This window comes from Propithecus coquereli, unplaced genomic scaffold (genome assembly GCF_000956105.1).
Source record: "Propithecus coquereli isolate 6110/MARCELLA unplaced genomic scaffold, Pcoq_1.0 Scaffold2, whole genome shotgun sequence".
In the NCBI taxonomy this organism is placed as follows: domain Eukaryota; kingdom Metazoa; phylum Chordata; class Mammalia; order Primates; family Indriidae; genus Propithecus; species Propithecus coquereli.
The window spans coordinates 15,290,330-15,309,314 of NW_012144966.1; the positions used below are offsets into that span (position 1 = coordinate 15,290,330).

Below are 18,985 nucleotides of genomic sequence, written 5' to 3' on the forward strand. Positions count from 1 at the left end.
CATGTCTCCAGACGTGCTGTAGTTTTTATATTCTTTGCCTTTGTTAATGTGACAACATCCATCTGATTGTCCAAACCAGAAACCTGGTGTCATCCTGGGGTTTTTGTTTGTTTGTTTGTATTTGATTTGTTTGCTGTTTATCTCATTATCCACAATAAATTGATCACCTTGATTCTCATCTTTAAGTTTCTGTTAAGCCACATCACCTTTGCCATCCATGACACTTCTGTCTTGGTTCACATCCTCATTATTTCTCATACAGGCATTTTGATTAGCGCACGACTGATCACCCTGCCTCCAAGTTTCAAATCCCAAGACTCAGTCCCATGAAATCATAATAGAACTGTTAAATTCCTCATCTGAACCTTCACTTACCTGTACATACTTCTATCTCAGAATCTGCAACACTTGTAACACACCGTTGAATTTGTTTACATACCTATTGTCATTTGTAGCCTGAGACTGGGACCTTATCTTACTGGTCTCAGAAGCCACAGTGCCTGCAACATTTTAGGTACTAAGCATATGGTTATTGAATCGATATCTCTGTGATTTTTGCTGTTTGTATTTTTCAATTTATTTACCAGTCTCCTCTATCAGACGAAACTCATTGGGAATCAGGTCAATGTGCTTAATCTGATACTCAATAAATGTTTGGGTAATGAATAAATGCGTGTAGTGGAATTAAGTTTGGCTGAAATAAACTTTGATTAGGAACTTGTAAAGGACTAAAAGATTAATAAAAGGGCTTTAAAGTAGTTCGAAGAAAGTAGAATGATTGTGAGATAGTGAATTAATTACAGAAAAAGAAAAGATTTATCCCTTATCCTTTTTTTAATGATGGAAAAGCTTATTTGGGAAAATTCTTTTCATATACTTCTCTAGACATGAACAGATTGAAAAATAACAAATCAAATAGCTATCAATCTTATGACATTTTAGGACCAGACATAAGTTTACATATATATAATATACATATATATGTGTATATACATATATATATATATATATATATATATATATATATGCCTATATATCAGTGGCATCAGATCTAGGTGTTTTATAGGGTGGGACAGAAAAATAAAGATTAACAGATCAAATATCTAGCCAGGCAAGGTGGTAGAAGAAAACATCAGAGCGGTACAAAGAACATTTGTATTAAATAAGTTACTAGGGGAACAGTGATATTGTCTTTATAAAGGGTAATACCAGACAAATTAATTGGAATCCGTTGATAGGATAATTAAGAAAACATACAGAGAGGAGATGCATGGATTAAAATTATTTAGATTTTCAAAAACCTTTAACAATATATAATACCAAAGATCACAAAGTATAATCACTTGATTATATTAAAAAAACTGGATCACAAAGTTGAAAATAAAATGCATAGAAAATACAGGCACTTCCCTGGGTAAAAATAGTTTCTTAGGAAAATCTGTTCTAGATATACAATTTAAAAGAATTTGAGTACCTTTCAGTTTGAAGAGGATTTAAACCTTCCTGGTTATTGAATATCCAAGGATAAGGGAATAAAAACAAAATCTCTTTATTTATGTAAGTAGAAAGAAAGATGGTTTTAATAATCTAAAAACTATGTGTCTTTAATAGTTTAGTGGCCCAAAGAAGACTCTGGGGTTTTGAAAGCTACTGCATATTATTATTTTTGTTAGAATTGGTGACATATTGTTAGAGTTGGAGTGTTCTAATTAGCTGCCAAGAAACATATGTTATAAAATAATTTAAAAGTATATATTTTATATGTACATTTTTTCCACAAGTGTTATTCATGTCTATCCAGTAGTGTCTTGCTTTTTAAAGGTTTTGCTGATTTTGGAAGCTCTGATTAGTTATCTTTTCTTTGTTTTTGCATTCCATTTTATTTATAGCAGAAAACTGTGCTTATTGTTCTACAAACTGATGATGAATTACAATTCATTTTCTTTCCTTTTTTTTATATAGTTGACTTGAAGATGATATCACAAGATGAAGGTCAGCAGGATACAAAATGACAAAAAGTGATTATAATTAATATGTTAGATGATATGATAGCTATCATAATGGGAACTATGATAATTAAAGAAAAGCATAATGAAATTTTTATATTAACATTTGTAATGATATTTGTCACATTGTTAAATCAAGTTCCAAGTGTTGCATTTAATTCTGCATCATAATTTTAAGCTATAATTTTGTTTGTGCAAAAATTTGGTTACTGGAACTTGAATCACTATTCTGAAAATACATCTGCATAATCTCTTTGTCAAAGATACAAAAGGTTGACTCAAGATTATTTATAAAATGTAAAGAATGTAACTACTCTGCAGAATGAAATTTCTGAAGTATGTTCTTCAGAAATCGGCAGATATTATAACTCAATCATTAAAGTTCAGTTTAAACATCACTAGCTCCTGATTCTCCAGCCTGTGTAGAACAGTAACTGAGGAGGGCTCATTAAAATCTCATAGTGGACATGACGAAGACGAAGAGACCTCTGTATTTCTGCATAGTTCATGGGAGAATTCTGAACTCAAACACTTCATTTCAGAATTTAGCACATCAGATCTGCTCTATAATTTTTCTGTATCTAAGAGTCATGTTGAAAAGTGGCAGCTTTTGAAGGTCGTAATTTTCTCTTGGAACCAAATTTATGAAAGTTAACAGCAAGATAATTCAATTCTTCTTTTTTCTATGCTCAAGTAATATGAATTCCCAAAACAGTATGTGGGAAAAAATTCATCACAATTTACATCATTTATCATTATTGTAGAAGATAAAAAAGATAAAGCATTGAAGCAGAGAAAAATTGCTGTCTTTGAAGATGATACAACTGGGTTTGAAACCTGGTTCTGCCAGTTACTAGCAATATTCTTTGTTATTTACTTAACATTTCTGGGTGTTGGTTTCTTCATGGGGAAAATGTAGATGGAAGATTGTGTCATCCATGGTTATTACAAGTGCAAATACTTAGTACAATATCTGAAACCTAGAAATTGCTCCAAAATGGTAGCATTCACTATTGTTACTGATGCTGTAGCAGCCAACCTCCAAGATGGCTGCCAATGAGCCACCTCTTACTAATCATGCCCTTGTATAACCTCCTTGCCCTGTGTGTAAGCTGGACAAAGTGACTCACATCTAATGAATACAATATGGAAGAAGCGATGGTAAATCACTTCCAGGATTAGTTTATAAATGACTGCAGATTCCATCTCAGGCAGTTTTTCTCTCTCTCTCATCAGTCACTGTGGAAGAAGCCAGATGGCATATCATGAGGAAACTTAGCCAACATATGAAAAGAGCTCACGTAGTGAGGACCACATCTTCGTCCAACAGATAGCAGGAGCCAGGGCTTGCCAACACTTCCCGATTGGGCTTTGAAGCAGAGCCGCCCCTAGTCAAACCTTTTGACAGCTCCAGCCAACAGGTTCACTGAAACCTCAGGAAAAATCTTGGTCTCAAACAACCCATTTAAGCTTCTCTCATATTACTAACTCACAGAAATTGCAAGACAATAAAGGACTTTTGTTTTAAGCTGCTAATTTGTTATTCAGTAATGGCTAACTTAAACTTAACTATCATCATTACTGAAATTATTTACAAACCACAATTGAAAAATCATATTTTAAAGAGTTTTTCCAAAGCTTTCAAGTATTAAAACATTATTATGTACATACAAAATCTTTAACTTTTCCACTTTTTTACAAAGGGATGCATGAGTAATTTAATGGCATAAAAAAAAACCTGTATTTCTCTACAGCTAAAATAACTTCTGGTAAATATCACTTTGCTGTTAGGATGACTAACAAAATAGAACAAGACAAGGCCAGGGGGAATATGTGAACATGAGGGAAATTCTGTCTCTGAAGAAGATATATCCCTTGCAGCAATAAGTACTGTGATGTAATGAATGGAATCATTCATATACAGTTCAATGCTCATTTCATAACATTGACTGCCCAAGGTTGTTTAATCACAATGAAGCAGATACTAAAACTTTAAACAATGAGAGAAAAGAGACAGATGCTTTATTGCCTTTATATGTAGGGTATGAGCATGAAGAAAGTGAGAGATAAAAATTAATATAGTTTGTTAGAGGGACTGTTAAGAATTAAGCTATGTGTTGGTGAATAGTGGCAGATGGGTTGGGCAGGAAAGTTTGAACCACATTATGGAAGGTAATTTTTAATGGGTAATTTGAACTGTAGTAGGAAACTATTTTAGGATTTTGAGCAATGGAGTACTCTGATGATACTGATGTTTTATTAACATCTCATTAGTACAGTATAGTATGGTGGGTGTTGTGTAGCAGAATATAGCAAGTTTGTCAGAGACTTTTATCTCTCCTATGTATAGTCTGTATTACTGGTTGGGCATGCAGTGGACAATAAATTCTTGTGTATGTGATCAAAACTCATGGAAGCTAACAGTCCATGAGCAAACATTAAAGGAAATGATACGCCTTTTGACATCAGCATCGATTCTCTTCTTATTCATTGGTGTCATGTTACATTCATGTCTCCTACCTTAGTTTAGGTGATGAAGTTTACTGAAGACAAGTTTGTGTGTGTGTGTGTGTGTGTGTGTGTGTGTGTGCATGTGTGTTTGCGCATAATAATAAATTAATGAGAGTCATATTCAGCACAGGGAAAAGACTTTGGATTCAAACAGACCTGGGTACAAATTTGCCTGTACCACTTATCAGCTTTTAAGTTATTTACTCAAACCTTTGTTTCTTCAAGTGTTATATGGGGGTAATTATATCTACCTGAAGGGATTTTTGTGAGGATTGAGTGTCTGGGCTATTATGGGTACTTCATGGATTTTAATTTCCATTCCCATTTAGTAAACGAGGAAACCACTTCCCAATTAATTAGGTCCTTTGCAATTAGGACATAAATTAAAAGTAAAAGAAATCTCAAAATCAGGGATTTACAAGCCTTGCCTTTTTTTTAGTCAATATTTCAGTACATTTTTAAGGCTTCCTGTTTGCTGGAAGAAATTTCCAAGACTACAGTGAAGCTGTTATACAAATTTATTTTCATAGAATCTGTAAAAATTATGAAACATAGGTGCTTTATTCATTGCTTTATTTACAAACCACACCACACACACAGAGACACACAGACACACACACACATACACTACAAGACATTTAGGTTATGGTTTCCTTCTAAGTCATGTATCCTAGAAAGAAAACATTCTTCAGAACATTTGAAGTTCTTTCACCTCATTGCCAACAGAATATTCTGCCAACTCCTAAGCTAAAACCCTGGCCTTTCAAATACTTGTTTACTAAATAAAAATGAGACAAAATATCTTACTGAACCTGTGCTGAAATAATTTAAATATGAGTTTTAATTACAGAATATGTTGAATAAATCACAGCCTGATGTAAAACATATCTATCATTAAAAAAAGAAATGTCCTTTCATTTTCACTTCCATTTTTATCCTGCTATTTCAGTTTCACCACTCTATAGGCAAACTAAAGAAAGCAAATAAGGAAGACACTTAGGTTACATCATATCCTTTTGCAAGATCCAGAAATATTTTTCAAAATTTGCTATGTGAACACCAGGCCATGCATGAATCTTCTGATTTTATTGATATGTACCATATAAATGTCTACTTTTGAGTCCACTATTTTATTAAAATATTTTCATAAACTGGTTAATCTAACCCTCACTAATATTTACTGCACAAATAGTTATCAAATTTGTGCTTCTACATTTTATTTTTTTAATTCATATATGCAGGATAATTTATTGATGGAGCAAAATTTTACACATATCACTTGTTAGAGCTCATACAAATATGAGCTCAAATGACTGTTCTGGAAGGAAAATTACAGAAAGGCAAATACAGTTATCTTTTCTTATTAGCATAAATAGCTTTAATCAATTTGGAAAATCTTATTTAAAATAAATTACTTCTTTGTCAGATATTCCTGAGTTGTTGATTTCAAGCTCTAGGTAATCACTCTATAGTCCAGCAAGGTGAATGAACGCCAGCCATTCCAGTGGCAAGTATAAGGGTCATAGTGTGCTGTTAATAAAAGAAAAAAATATATAGATATATATTAATACATAGGAAGCCTTCTGAAAAAAATACATGATTGCGTTAAGGTACTAAGGCATATAATTGTTTTTTTATTCTGTACACACATTTTGGTCTAATTATACAACTAGGTATCTTCATGAAAAAAATGCAGACTAGTGAAAGGAAGGAAGGAGCTTTGCTTTAGAGAAAAAACAAAAATGAAAAGACTCCTTTAAAAAATTAATATTAAAGAAACCCCACCTTTTCTGGTTTTTTAAGACAAAATAGATTCTTCCAGGGAAGAGCTTCAGTTAGGGAAAAAATGGAAACGTCAGGAGACCTGATGACTCATGATGAAGTCATCATGGCCTCTTTACTTGCTGTTGTTGTTTATATATTAATGTTTTTTAAAAACAAATTTATTTATAAGTTGTTAATAAATCTCTGTACAAATATATGGGTATAGAGGGTTGTTTTTGCTTGCTTTTGCTTTTTTTATTCCCTGAAAATGAAAATTATCCATACCTAAACCATCAGGTCTATAACATGACAAAAATGAATTACCAGGTGGCAATGAACTGACAAAAAGCAAAATTTGGCAAAGAACTAAAATTCTATCCTCCCCCAACTTTTAAATTCTCTAATTCTTTAATCTTTTCCTACTTTCAGAAAACAAGCAGTTGTACTTGAAAATAGGTCAGTTGTTTTTACCCAATGTTAACATATTCCAGGTGCAGAGAAACTATATGGGTTTATTCTGAGGGGCACACACACCCACTCTAGTGACTCAGTACACAGCTATATCTCTCTGGATCTTCCTATAACATTTTTTCACTTGATTTTCTGTTAATTCTCCCTTGGTACATCCCTGATGTTGGAATTTGTATACTCCTTGTCTGAAAATCTCTATTCTAGTCCTCAAGAGCCAGTAATTTTAACCCAACCATACTCCGATTTTTGTTGTCCTTTAGGAAATGGAAATGAACCAGAAAACTACATTGGCCTCTCCAGGTGCCCAAATGAGCCCCACCATCTCAGTTCCTAGGCTCCTTCTGTCCACAGCCTAAAAATGCTTCCCCAATATTTTCTTGGGGATATATAATCATGATTATCCTTAATAAGTAAAAGGAGGAGTTTGATCAATGTGATTAGGAGATCTTTGTTTGCTATTTGGCACTAATCAAAATGAGGCTCCTGCCTTCTCTTAGAGACTGGGAGATAGGGGACCTATCTGCTCGAGGATTACATTTCAAAAGAATACTCCCAAGTCCTTGAGAAAGACATTCCTAGGTTGTGAAACTGGTTAGAGGCTATGAGATTTGCATCTTAAAGAGGCAGAGAAGAATTTATAATTGCAGGTTTCCTAAAGTAAATGCTCTAAGAAAAGGCAAGTGAGGAGCCCATAGTCAGGCAGAAACTTATCTAAAGTTTAGTTAAGTTGAAGAGAAAGTTAGGGCCATCTTGGTCATAAGTAAAATGTAAACCACAGAGCACATCTCAAATTCAATTGCTATGTAAATCACCCTTTATTTATGCTTTAATCAGAGTTCTTTCTTTAGTGTCATGACCAGAATGTTCCTCTCCAATGTACAATAAAAAAGTTTCTGGTGCCCAAACATGCTGAAAAAGCAGGAATTTTGTGAATAAAATATGTTAAATATTTTGCCAATTATTCTTCTCATATGCAAGCATATACTGGCTTCCAAGTTTATGAAAGTTTTGATAGACAGGCTGACAGGAAACAGAAGCATTTTTCTCCACAGCATGCACATAAAGAATGACCTTGAGCTTGCAGCTGTGTATGCTATTTAGAGAGGCCATGCCTTTTCCAATCCTGCCTCTTTGCATCACAGTGAGCCCAGTGCCCTTCCTCAAAAAGAGCTAACGCATCTCATTGTTGTAAGTCAGCACTTGTGTAGAGCAGCGCCGTATCAGTGGTGTTACAGTGAGCCTTTCAAGCACTTGTCTTGTGGGTAAGCTCACATCAGCAAAGTGCTTGAAGGATATAGCAAAGTATGTATGGGAGCTACAAGCTAGATGTGCCAGTGAATGAAGCAAATGAATGAAACATTTTACAAATTTTTGTACCATATCGTGCTAATTATTCATCATGCAGTTAAGCACAAAATTGGCAGAGAAAATCCAATTTAAGGTACTATGTGAAAATAATGTGAAATATTTATCTATGAATCTTAAATGGACTTAAAAAATCATAACTAGCATACTTTGAAAATTGAAATCAAAATCTAGGTTAAGTTTTGCTATTTTAGCAATAATGAGAATAATATATGAAATAACTTTTACATGGAATTTGGTGGTTAAGGGGTTACGACCAACTCTAATTTAATAGTGAGAAATAGCAAAGTTCAGTATCAAACTTTCATAGTACTCTGTTATCTCCTACATATTGATCACACTCTTAAACCTAGTACTCAAAACTCTCTAAAACTTGATCCTAGTGTATTTCTCAACTCTGTCACTCACACATGTGTGTATAGTGACCATATTTAACCAGCTGGTGCACTAGTTTTGATGAAGTCAAGATTGATGTTAATATGTAACATACCTGTTCTGATACATAAAAGGCTTCTGACTTTTGTAATCCAATGTACTGGAGCTTCAATGTCTTCTCATGTAATTTAGTATCTCCCTCAAAAGTTCGTTGTAGAGATTATTTATTATAAAATTAAAAGCAGCAGTAGAAGTAGTTGTTTTATTGTTGCTGAAACTACCACTCTTTGCACTAAACTATATTTTAGTCACTGTGCAGAATATTTCATATATGTGATGTTATTTAACCTAACAACAATCCCATAATAAGTGATGACAGACCCACTTTACAAATGAAGAAACTGAATCACGGAGAGTTTAATAATTTACTAAATTTTACACAGTCAATAGCTGAGTCAGGATTTTAAGTCTGGTTTGTCTTTTTTTGTATATACATGTAAGGCGTAAGGTGTGCAAAGTGATGAGTATACATAGACATACACACACACACACACACACGCACACATTGTGAAATGATTACCACAATCAACTTAGTTAATACATCTATCACCTCATCACCTCACCGTCACCATTTTTCTTTCTTTTTTTTTTTTTTGTGATGAGAACACTTAAGATCTACTCTCTTAGTAAATTTCAAGTATACAATACAGTAAGGTTAACTATAGTCATCGTGCTGTACATTAGATCCCCAGTTCTTATTCGTTTTATAACTGAGAGTTTGGACCCCAATATGTCTCAAAGCAGCGGGCCCCAACGTTTTTGCCACCAGGATCCGGTTTCATGGAAGACGATTTTTCCACGGCAGTGGGGGGGGGGGGTCAGCTCAGGATGGGGAGGGGAGCGGCTGTAAATTCAGATGAAGCCTCCCTTGCTCACCTCCTACTGTGTGGCTGTTGGGGGGAGCAGTTCCTAAGTTTCATGGTTTCATGGAAGACAATTTTTCCAGCGGCTGTTGCGGAGGTCTGCGGTGCTGTTCGCAGCCTGGGGGTTGGGGACCGCGGTCTTAAAGGACTTAAGTAGAGTAAAAATAATTCCATAATCATATGCAATACTTTGCTAATGCGCTCATATTTCTCGGGAGAAGTTCCATAGTTTCTCAGATTCTTTGAGAAGCTTACGAGCTCAAAAGAGCTCAGAGTCACTGAACTAAACTGTGAGTTCCTAAATTAAGAACAAAGGCCTTGTATGATTTATCTCTGGAGTCTCGGACATTTATATTTTCTGGCACAAGGTAGAAAAATCAATTACATGCTATGATAAATTGTTTATCAATAGTTCAATAATTCTATATAGAGTTCCCGGTACATAAGTAATTAGTAATTTTTAAACAAATATGTTATATGGTTGCCGCTGGTCTGGATGTTATCACATGAATTACCAGGATTGCTATACAAATAATAATTTTTGTTATTCAAATAGTAGTACAAGCAATAATCTAGCAAATAAGTCAGATCGATTCCTGAAAAGTGTCTTTGCAATTTATCTGATTACTTTTGTTTAAGTAGTCACTAAAATTGGTCTCTTATACACCAGCCATAGAGACAGCCAAGTAGGCCTCCAGAATTATCCTGAGCAGTGAGACCGCGCTACCCAGGGGGAAAGTATAGCACAGATAAACCACACATAAATAAATAACATGGAACAGAGCTGAGAATGTTCTTAGAATCTTAACTAAGCTCAACAGGAGAGGAAACAAAAAAGTCCTTGTTTCTATCATGGTGCAATTAGCCATATCCAACCTTGCTTTTTTTTTTTTTCCAGCAAGACTTTTCTGAATTAAATGAAGACATGTCTAATTCACTAAATACAGACTTCATATTCAAACTGTAAACTAAAGGAATAAAAAGTGTACTTTGGCCTTAATTATCCAAATATTTTCCTAGGTTTTCCACTTTACCTGGCTAACATGGACCTAACTTTTAAAGTATTTGTTCAATTAAAAACTATATATGTTTGGTACTTGCATATTTTTTAAAATACTTTTACTGGTTTTGGAGATGTATTAGATGGTAATTTGTTTTCCTCATATTTTAAGTGCCCAGCGTTTAACTATGCCTTAGTAGTGTACACTAGTGGCATGTTTCAAACCTAACCGCATGCAAACAGATAATCCTAACATTCCCAGCAAACCTCCTCAATTGCCAAAGAAATGTTTTGAAATGCAATTTTTAAAAATTCATGTCTATGTACCATACCTTTCTCCTAATTGTAGCAATATTGGAAAATACATTTTGGAAAATGCTAAGACTTTTGCTAAGACTTTTAGGCTTAATTAAAAGTTAGAAGCAATGAAAATGATTTAAAAAAAAAAAAAAAACTTTTTTGAGCAACCAGAATTGGACTGAGAAATTTCTATGAACTGAATTGTGTCCCCACAAAATTCACATGTTGAAACCTTAACCTCCAATGTATTTGGAGATGGGGCCTTTGGTAGGTAATTAGGATGAGATCATGAGGGTGGGGCCCAGTAGATGAGATTAGTGCCTTTATAAAAAGAGACTCCAGAGAGCTTGCTTTCCCTCTCTGTTCAACATATATAGACACAGCAAGAAGGTGGCCATCTATTAGTCAGGAAAAGAGCCCTCACCAGAACCCAACCATGCCAACATCCTGATCTCAGAGTTCTGGCCTCCAGAACTGTGAGAAAATAAATTTCTGTTGTTTAAGCCACACAGTTTGTGGTATTTTATTATGGCAGCCTGAGCAAACTAAAACACATAGTAAGTTTTAAAAGACGAAGTTTAGTATTAATTCCATTGTTACTGTTATTGTTACAAACTTCTAGAAAAAGATCTTATGCAGCAGCTATATTCTTTGAAGGTGGCTTCAGAAGCTGACCCTCATCACCTGGAATACACAGTCTGGAGCCTTGAGAAGATATTTAGGACAACAGTAAAGAATCCATTTTCTCAGCACACTGAGTTCTTGGTTGTGGGCCCGGGCTGTACAGGAGCATAAATAAGTTTCTGTCACATATTGTGTGACTTTGGTCAAGTCCCATTATCTCTGCAAGTCTTAGTGTCTTAGTCTGTATAACAGTGATATTAACAAAACCTATGGTGAGGAGTAGATAAACTAACCTACATAAAGTACCTAGTACTCTACTCACCACACATGAATATTAACTGATATTTTTTTCCTGTTACTTTTGTAACACTTTATACAAAATATTTTGTTTCTTTAAATTCATCAGGTGTTGGGGCACAATAATAGTACTATATACAACAAAATACATCAGAAGTCTGAACATGTATGAAATTAAATTAGGTTTACCTTCAAATAAAAATAAAAGTTATCTGACATACAGATAAATTCTACTCATAATTGTAACTCCATTGCATTACATTTTCCCAGCAATGGTAAGCAAGTAATAAATGACTGCAATAATAAACATTTTTCATTGTCAAATGATGTCTGACTCAGTTGGGAGAAAGCATCTAGAAGAGGAACGAGAAGATCATTCTGGAGCTTGAGGCACTCAGGGGCAGCTAAACCTGGGTGCACTACTGAGGGCAGGAATGGTGGGCAGGGAGAAAGCAAGAGGAGGGCACCAAGCCTGTGAGGCTGCATGGAAGAGTAGTAGTGTTGGAAAGAGATTTGTAAAAAGCCACCCCAAATCAGCTTCTGTCTTGCAAAGACGTGACCTAACTCTTGTCTGGACTTGGGCCCCAGAATGTAAACACCAACTCTGCCTCCTCTGGGCTGCCTGATGAGCAAGTTCCATAGCCTCTGAGAGCTTTATTTGTAAAGGGAGAGTAATAATGTATAAGTCATGACGTTTCAATGACAAATTCAGTGACATCTGTGGTTCATAATAGATGCTCAATAAATAGTGTTTCTTTTCTGTTCTTTTTTCAGAGCTGTCTACCAGACTGCTCTGGCTCTCTGGCAGGAACCACAAGTTTTCCTGACCACTTAGAGAGTGGCACTCTTTTCAGTGAAGTGCAAAGAAAGTAGTGTCATAGGTGCAACCCAGGCGTTGGGTTTTACAGATTTGAGAAAACATTCAAGACGGGAAATGGACGATATTTCCACCTCTGGAAATTTTCAGTCACAGACTTTCCTTCAGACTTAGGGTTATGCCAGATCTTTCAGTTTATGTAGAGGTGGTTGGATTGGACAATGTTTAAGTCCCCCTTTCATCTCAGGATTACTGTACAAACACTGAGGTGCTTCAGAGTAGCTTTCTTTCTACTCAGTTTTTTTCAGTTTTTCTTTCCTATTTCCTATTCCTAACCAAATGGAGAAGAGCTAAGTTGGTAAAATATCCCATAATACTTCTTTATTTATGCATAAAAAAATTACCCCAAAACTTAACAACTTAAAATAACAAACATTCATTATCTCACATAGTTCTGAGGGTCAGGAATCCAGGAGTAGCTTAGCCAGGTGGTTCTGGCTGAGGGTGTCTCGTGGATACCGTTGTTGGCTGGGGCTGCAATCATCTGAAGGACCTGGAGATTCCACTTCCAAGCTCACTCATGTGGCTGTTGGTAGGAAGCCTCAATTTGTCACCACATGGGCCTCTCCATAGGCCTCTTTGCATAACACAGCTCTGGTTTCTTCAGAGCAATTAATGAGAGAAAGAGAGGGGGGCGGGTAGGAAGATAGAAAGAGAGAGGGAGAGAAGATGGAAGTCATGGATGTATTTTATGGCCTAACATTGGAAGTCAAATACCATTACTTCTATAATATTCTGCTATGGCAACCTGATAGAAACCTGACACAATGTAAATGTGAAGAGCAGGAGTTGAGGACCATTGGGGTCATCTCGGGGGCTGGCTCCCACATATTTCTTTGGCTTCTCAGCTAGAGAAACCAGCTGTTTGCATAGCCTGAGAAAGCTGAGGGTTAGGAAGACTCATTCCATCCTATCCATCTACTAAGCACTGGAGAAATGTCTACTAATAAAAGATTTGGTGATTATTTCTGAATTTATATTCTAAACATGGATTTCAACACTTAAAATTACAGTACTTAAATATTTAAAATTACAAATCTGTTCAAATTTGTTCTGTGAGACACTTAACCTACAAGTAAATATTAAGAGCATCAGAAGTTGTCAGGGCAATTATGGCGTGTGTTACAATCAAGCTACATACAAAAGGCCAAGGATACACAGATGGAGCTAAATTTACCTGGGGATTTAGAGAAGACTGCATGGAGGAGGTGACTTTGAGTTTTGTTTTAAAGGATTAATAAGATTTTGCAAGACTGACAAGGAGTCAAGCTAAAAGATATATATTAGGAAAAAATGCTGAGTTTCAGGAAGTTTCAGAAGACAACATACAAAATGATACTAATCTGTAAAGCTCAAACACCAGGAAAAACTTAAGTTTATTGAATCATACATATTTGATAAAAATACAAAAATGTAAGCAAGGCAATGAGAGATTCAAAACTCAAGTTAGTGATTACTGTAACTGAACCAAACTGGGTTCACTTACCTCGCACAACCAGGTATTGCAGAGAGAAAGATTTGTCGGGCGGCCAAAATAAGGAGACAGGAGTCAGAGGCAGATCTGTCCTCCAGAGCTGGGGGATAGAACAGGCTTTACTGTCACAGGTAATGAAGCATGATCTGATTGGATCTTTCGACAGGGTGATGCCAGGAGATGCTTTAACTGAATCCTGCCATGGAGCAATGCCAGGGGTCAATCCAATTAGATCCTGGATCCTGTCATGCAGTGTCTGCTTTTTAATTCAGCCCCTACTCCTTGGTCCTAGCACTTAGGTTCTGCCCATGATTTCACACTTGGTTCATCTGGGCTTGCTCAGGTTACAAGACATTCAACTTGGGGGTCCATGGCAACTGAAAAACAACTCACAATTTTGTTCCATAGAAAGTTAAATCAGATTGGTCTGATGTGGTTACGTTACCTTTGGAGGGAGTGGGGGAGCCAAAGTTGTGGGATAAGAGAAAAATCAGAGATAGGTTCAATAGTGCTGATGATATCCTAGTATTAGAGTAGGTTTTTAGAATTATAAATGTTAGAATTACTTAAACAACAATTTTTATGTGTGGAATATTATATAATCATTTTTTAACATTCAGGATATGTCAGCAGAGGGAATAGCATATGAAAATGCATGGAAGGGTGAAAGAGCATGGAATAAAATATAGACATAATTATGGCAGGGAAGTGATAAATAATCCATTATCTTTCATAATATACAGTTCAGTATTCTGAAATTGTATTGGAATACACAAAGGAAAGGAGATTGGAGATACAACTGAAAGCAACAAACTCAAAACTCAAAATCTTGCAAAGGAAGCAAGTACTATTTCTGTATCAAGAACCAAGAGGCTGATTTCTCCTTTGTTGCCTGCATGGTGATAAATTCAAGGCATATTACAATTGAGAATTTCGAATAATGTGAATTAATGATAAGTTACAAGAGCAGTTATTATTTTCATCATTAGGAAAGAGAGGTCTCATGCATTTTAATTGTCTAAAATTCATCATGTGCCAAAAACTTTTGTTCCTAGTGGAATTCAAATCACAGGGTGATACTTTATTTACAACTTACCCTTTTAAACTATTGTGAACTGCAAGTAAGGTTTAATTACATTATTGCCAATCATCTGAAGAATGGTAATTACTTAGAGCCCTTGGCCAGTATTTCTGATTAAAAGTGCTGTGGCATACTCAAAAGGTCACAAGTTCATATCCCAATACTATTAATTGTCTTCTAGAACCTATACTCCTTAAGCAAGGAGTGACTCCGCCATCGGAAATGATGCTTAAGAAAAAATTGAATGATCGGAAGAAAACAAATACATGGAATGAAATAAGTGGCTTTGGCTGTTAAGACCTTTTTGCTCTTAGATCTGTGTTGTTATTGTCTTTTTCTATTTCTCTTACTAGCCAAAAAAGAAAAAAAAATTGTGACCAATAGATTATTTTCTTGTGAGAGATTTGAAGTAATTTTAATAATTCAGCTAGGCTACCAGCCAAAAGTTTAGCAGATGACTGAAAACAATATTTCTACATGTTTATCTACGAACAGATTTTAGGGTCCTTCTTTTCTAGTGAAGGGTATCTGATACATAAGGAGGGAGGCGATGAACTTTGCATTTTTTTTTCTTTTGAAGAATAAAAACAAGACATAATCCCTGTATGTCCACATTGGGACTTTCTGACCAAGAAATTGTATCAGTTTTGCCAAAAGAAGACCAAGAGGTTCTAAAGTGATTTTCTGAATCAGCCCTGTCTTCTTGCTGAGCTCAGTTGTGACTGGCTTTTCATGGTAAACATAAATGCCAACTCTTGAGTCTCCTGCTTTTTGTTTAACTGCCTTGATTTTCGTTGGTTCTTTTTCTGCTTGATAGATCTTTGTTTTGCCATTAGATCTGCTCTTAATGAAGATTTCCTTTTGCCTGTAATCGAGTGATAGCACATTCCAACCAAGGTTTACTCATATTTTCTAGACATGGACATGCTCAGCAGCTGACCTTCTACCCCTTATACCATGTTCTTTGGGGTAGTGATAAGCCTCATTGGTATCAGATTTGTATCTTAGCAAAGGTATGTCTGATTTGAAACCTCACAGGCACTCACTTTAGAGTTAGAGTTAGATGTTCTGTATCTAAAAATGACTGCAGCTTCTTTTCCTTCCTTTCTTTCTCTCATCTGTGAGTATCTTCTGAGACACAATGCTTAGAATTCTTCTCCCTAAATTACATACTTGCAAATGCTGGCATAGTTCCCACATTTCTTGGTGCACAACTTCCTCCTTCCTTCTGTTTTGTTTTGGTTTTTTTCCGCTCCTCCTGTAACTGTAATAGGCTCCCTAGATGACACCCATTAACCATGTTTCATTAATTTTTTTACTGGGATAGGCCCCTGGAATTATTGTTCCAGTGGTTCATTTTTGATATGCTAATGTCATATACAGAATCAGCCTGATGATTTCATTCCTCTATGACAGACTACTCTGGAGGGGGAAAAAATTTCAGTCGTTCACATGGCTTTGGGATCCAAAAATATTCCTCGCAAGAGAATTATTACAGTATATTATAAAAAAGGTTGAAAAGGAGTTTTCTTAAAAATGATACTCGTTGAAATTATGTGCATCGCTAGCAAGTCATCCATGTGAATTTTACACTTTGTGTTTAATCATGTTAAACTTTTCACTTAGAAACATAACTCATAGAAATACAATAGCCCCAACTATTTGATACCCATATGGTCCAACTAAATTTTTAGAATTAACGCATATAGATACAGGACAACCTCTTTTCTTCACGGTGAGTACAGTTATGATAATCCAGGAGTGGACAGCATGTAGAGGTCGTGAGTAGGGGGGTGATTGCACAAAGTCACATCAACTATCACTGCAGGGTTTTTACTAAATAGACTTCACTGGTCAAGTTTACCACAGGTGGGAATTTTCAGTAAGAAACAACAGCTCTAAGGTAAATATATGAATTGATTTGAATTGGTATTTATAGGGCTAGGACTGGAATTCCAGTTAATATGACTATTAGCTGATGTCTTTCATTTTATACTACCGTATTCCTATATTCTCAGCTAGCAAGAAATTAAAGCTTGAATCTAGGAGTCATAATACCTTGAGTTCCCATCACAGCTCTGTAAATACGAAGGTCTGCTGTTCTTGACAAGACTTGTCACCTTTGTGCCTTCATGTACTCATCTGTATAAAAGTAAGGATGGTATCCGCCCTATGTTTTTCACTGAGTTGTTAGAATTCTATTAAATGTGAAGCTTACAAGAGTGAGATATTGTATATTATATGCTTTATAATTGGGAGGATATTTTAACAGCAGTAGTATCAGTTTCTGATGACGAGACTTTTTCTTCAACTTTTATTCTTTGTTCTTCCCTTCTAGTTTCTAAACTTCTGACTTCATCATCACCACCTCCTCCCCCCACCCCTTTTTAAAAGAAGGATATTGGACTTTGCCAGTAGGAAAGCCAAATGATAAAATCATACTGACAGTTGAAGTAAAGAATTCCTACTATTTTTCTTGGGTGAAATTTTGATAACACGAAATTGTCCTTTTCAATTCTGTATTTGGATATTAATTACAATAACTTCTTTTTTTCTCATTGACACAGGAAATGACTTATTTCTTGTAGCAGTTCACGAACTGGGACATGCTCTGGGATTGGAGCATTCCAATGACCCCACTGCCATCATGGCTCCATTTTACCAGTACATGGAAACGGACAACTTCAAACTACCTAATGATGATTTGCAGGGCATCCAGAAGATATATGGTAGGTTACCACTGTTGCTGTTTGCTTAATCCTACAATGAGGTCCAGGATCCCTACTATGTTTTCTTCTTTAAGATAGATGCTCTAAATAGATAAGACAGAGATAAAAATTGAAGAAGAACATAAGGTGCTGAGACTTTGGTACAAACTGATAGATTGACTCACAGTTTGTGAGATTTGATTATCAGACAGTTCCTAGACAAAGCACTTCTGAAGATCCAGAAAATACCTTTATGTGACAGATATAACAAATTGACCCCAAAGTCCTATAATTACTGACTCAGAGTGAAAGTTAACAAACAAGGGAGTGAAAATTAACAAGTGGTTAAGTTTAATTAATACAGCATAAAATAAATTTCTAGTATAGTAATATCATTTTTATTTATGGGGTTCAGTCAATGAATGCACATTAAGAGAAAAAAGGAAAGACTATTATGCATGTTTACTATAATCCTAACTCCCTCAATACAACCATTGACCTTTATGAAGACATTTATTTCACACATAATTGTTAAGAACTTGACATTTATAATTTACATGTAGCAAATATGCTTTACTAAATTAATGAAGTGAAGCTTTTATTTTTACAGTGCAAAGACAAATGTGTGCTATCTGTATGTTAATATCTACTATCCAGAAGATATCATTTGCATTTTTAAACAGCATAGTTTAAGTTCACTAATTTGTTTTGCATTCATTAGTTTTTCAATTTCAATATCTCAGTGGTAACCATTCTCTCAGGGTTAAAATAGATTGGAAAAAAAGGTCAACTTTTATGCTTCTCTTTATTTTGTTGGGATACCAAAAGAGAGAAATGTCTCAGACTCAAAGCTAAATATCTCATGTCCTGAATTGAGCTATGCTATGCCTAAGTGTGTCTCATCAGAAATTCCTCTTAAGTGGTTAACTGAAAGAAGTCTCTTTCTCATGACCTCATGAATTAGTAGTCTAGACTGAAGCCCTGCAAAGGAATATTCTTCTCATACCTAAATATTAAGTGTGAACAGCTCTGTATTTCTTTTTAAAGACATAAATCCCTTGAGAAATGATGCTTAACATCTGTACCAAATTACATGTGTAAACTTTGGCTTGATTTAGAAACCTCTTTTGAGAAATACTTCTTCACATTAATATTTTACTGGTGCTGCTTTAATCAATAGGTGTTTTAGATTCAGTATTTAAATGCAAC

The 18,985-nt window shown here is 35.3% G+C and overlaps 1 protein-coding gene across 1 annotated transcript in view; it reads left to right on the forward strand.

Moving 5' to 3' along the window:
- MMP16 (matrix metallopeptidase 16 (membrane-inserted)) overlaps positions 1-18,985 on the forward strand; it is a 325,438-nt gene that overhangs the window by 220,991 nt on the left and 85,462 nt on the right. The window contains exon 5 of the mRNA XM_012643647.1: positions 17,636-17,797. Coding sequence (XP_012499101.1) covers positions 17,636-17,797 — 162 coding nt within the window. The remainder of the gene's footprint in view (positions 1-17,635; positions 17,798-18,985) is intronic.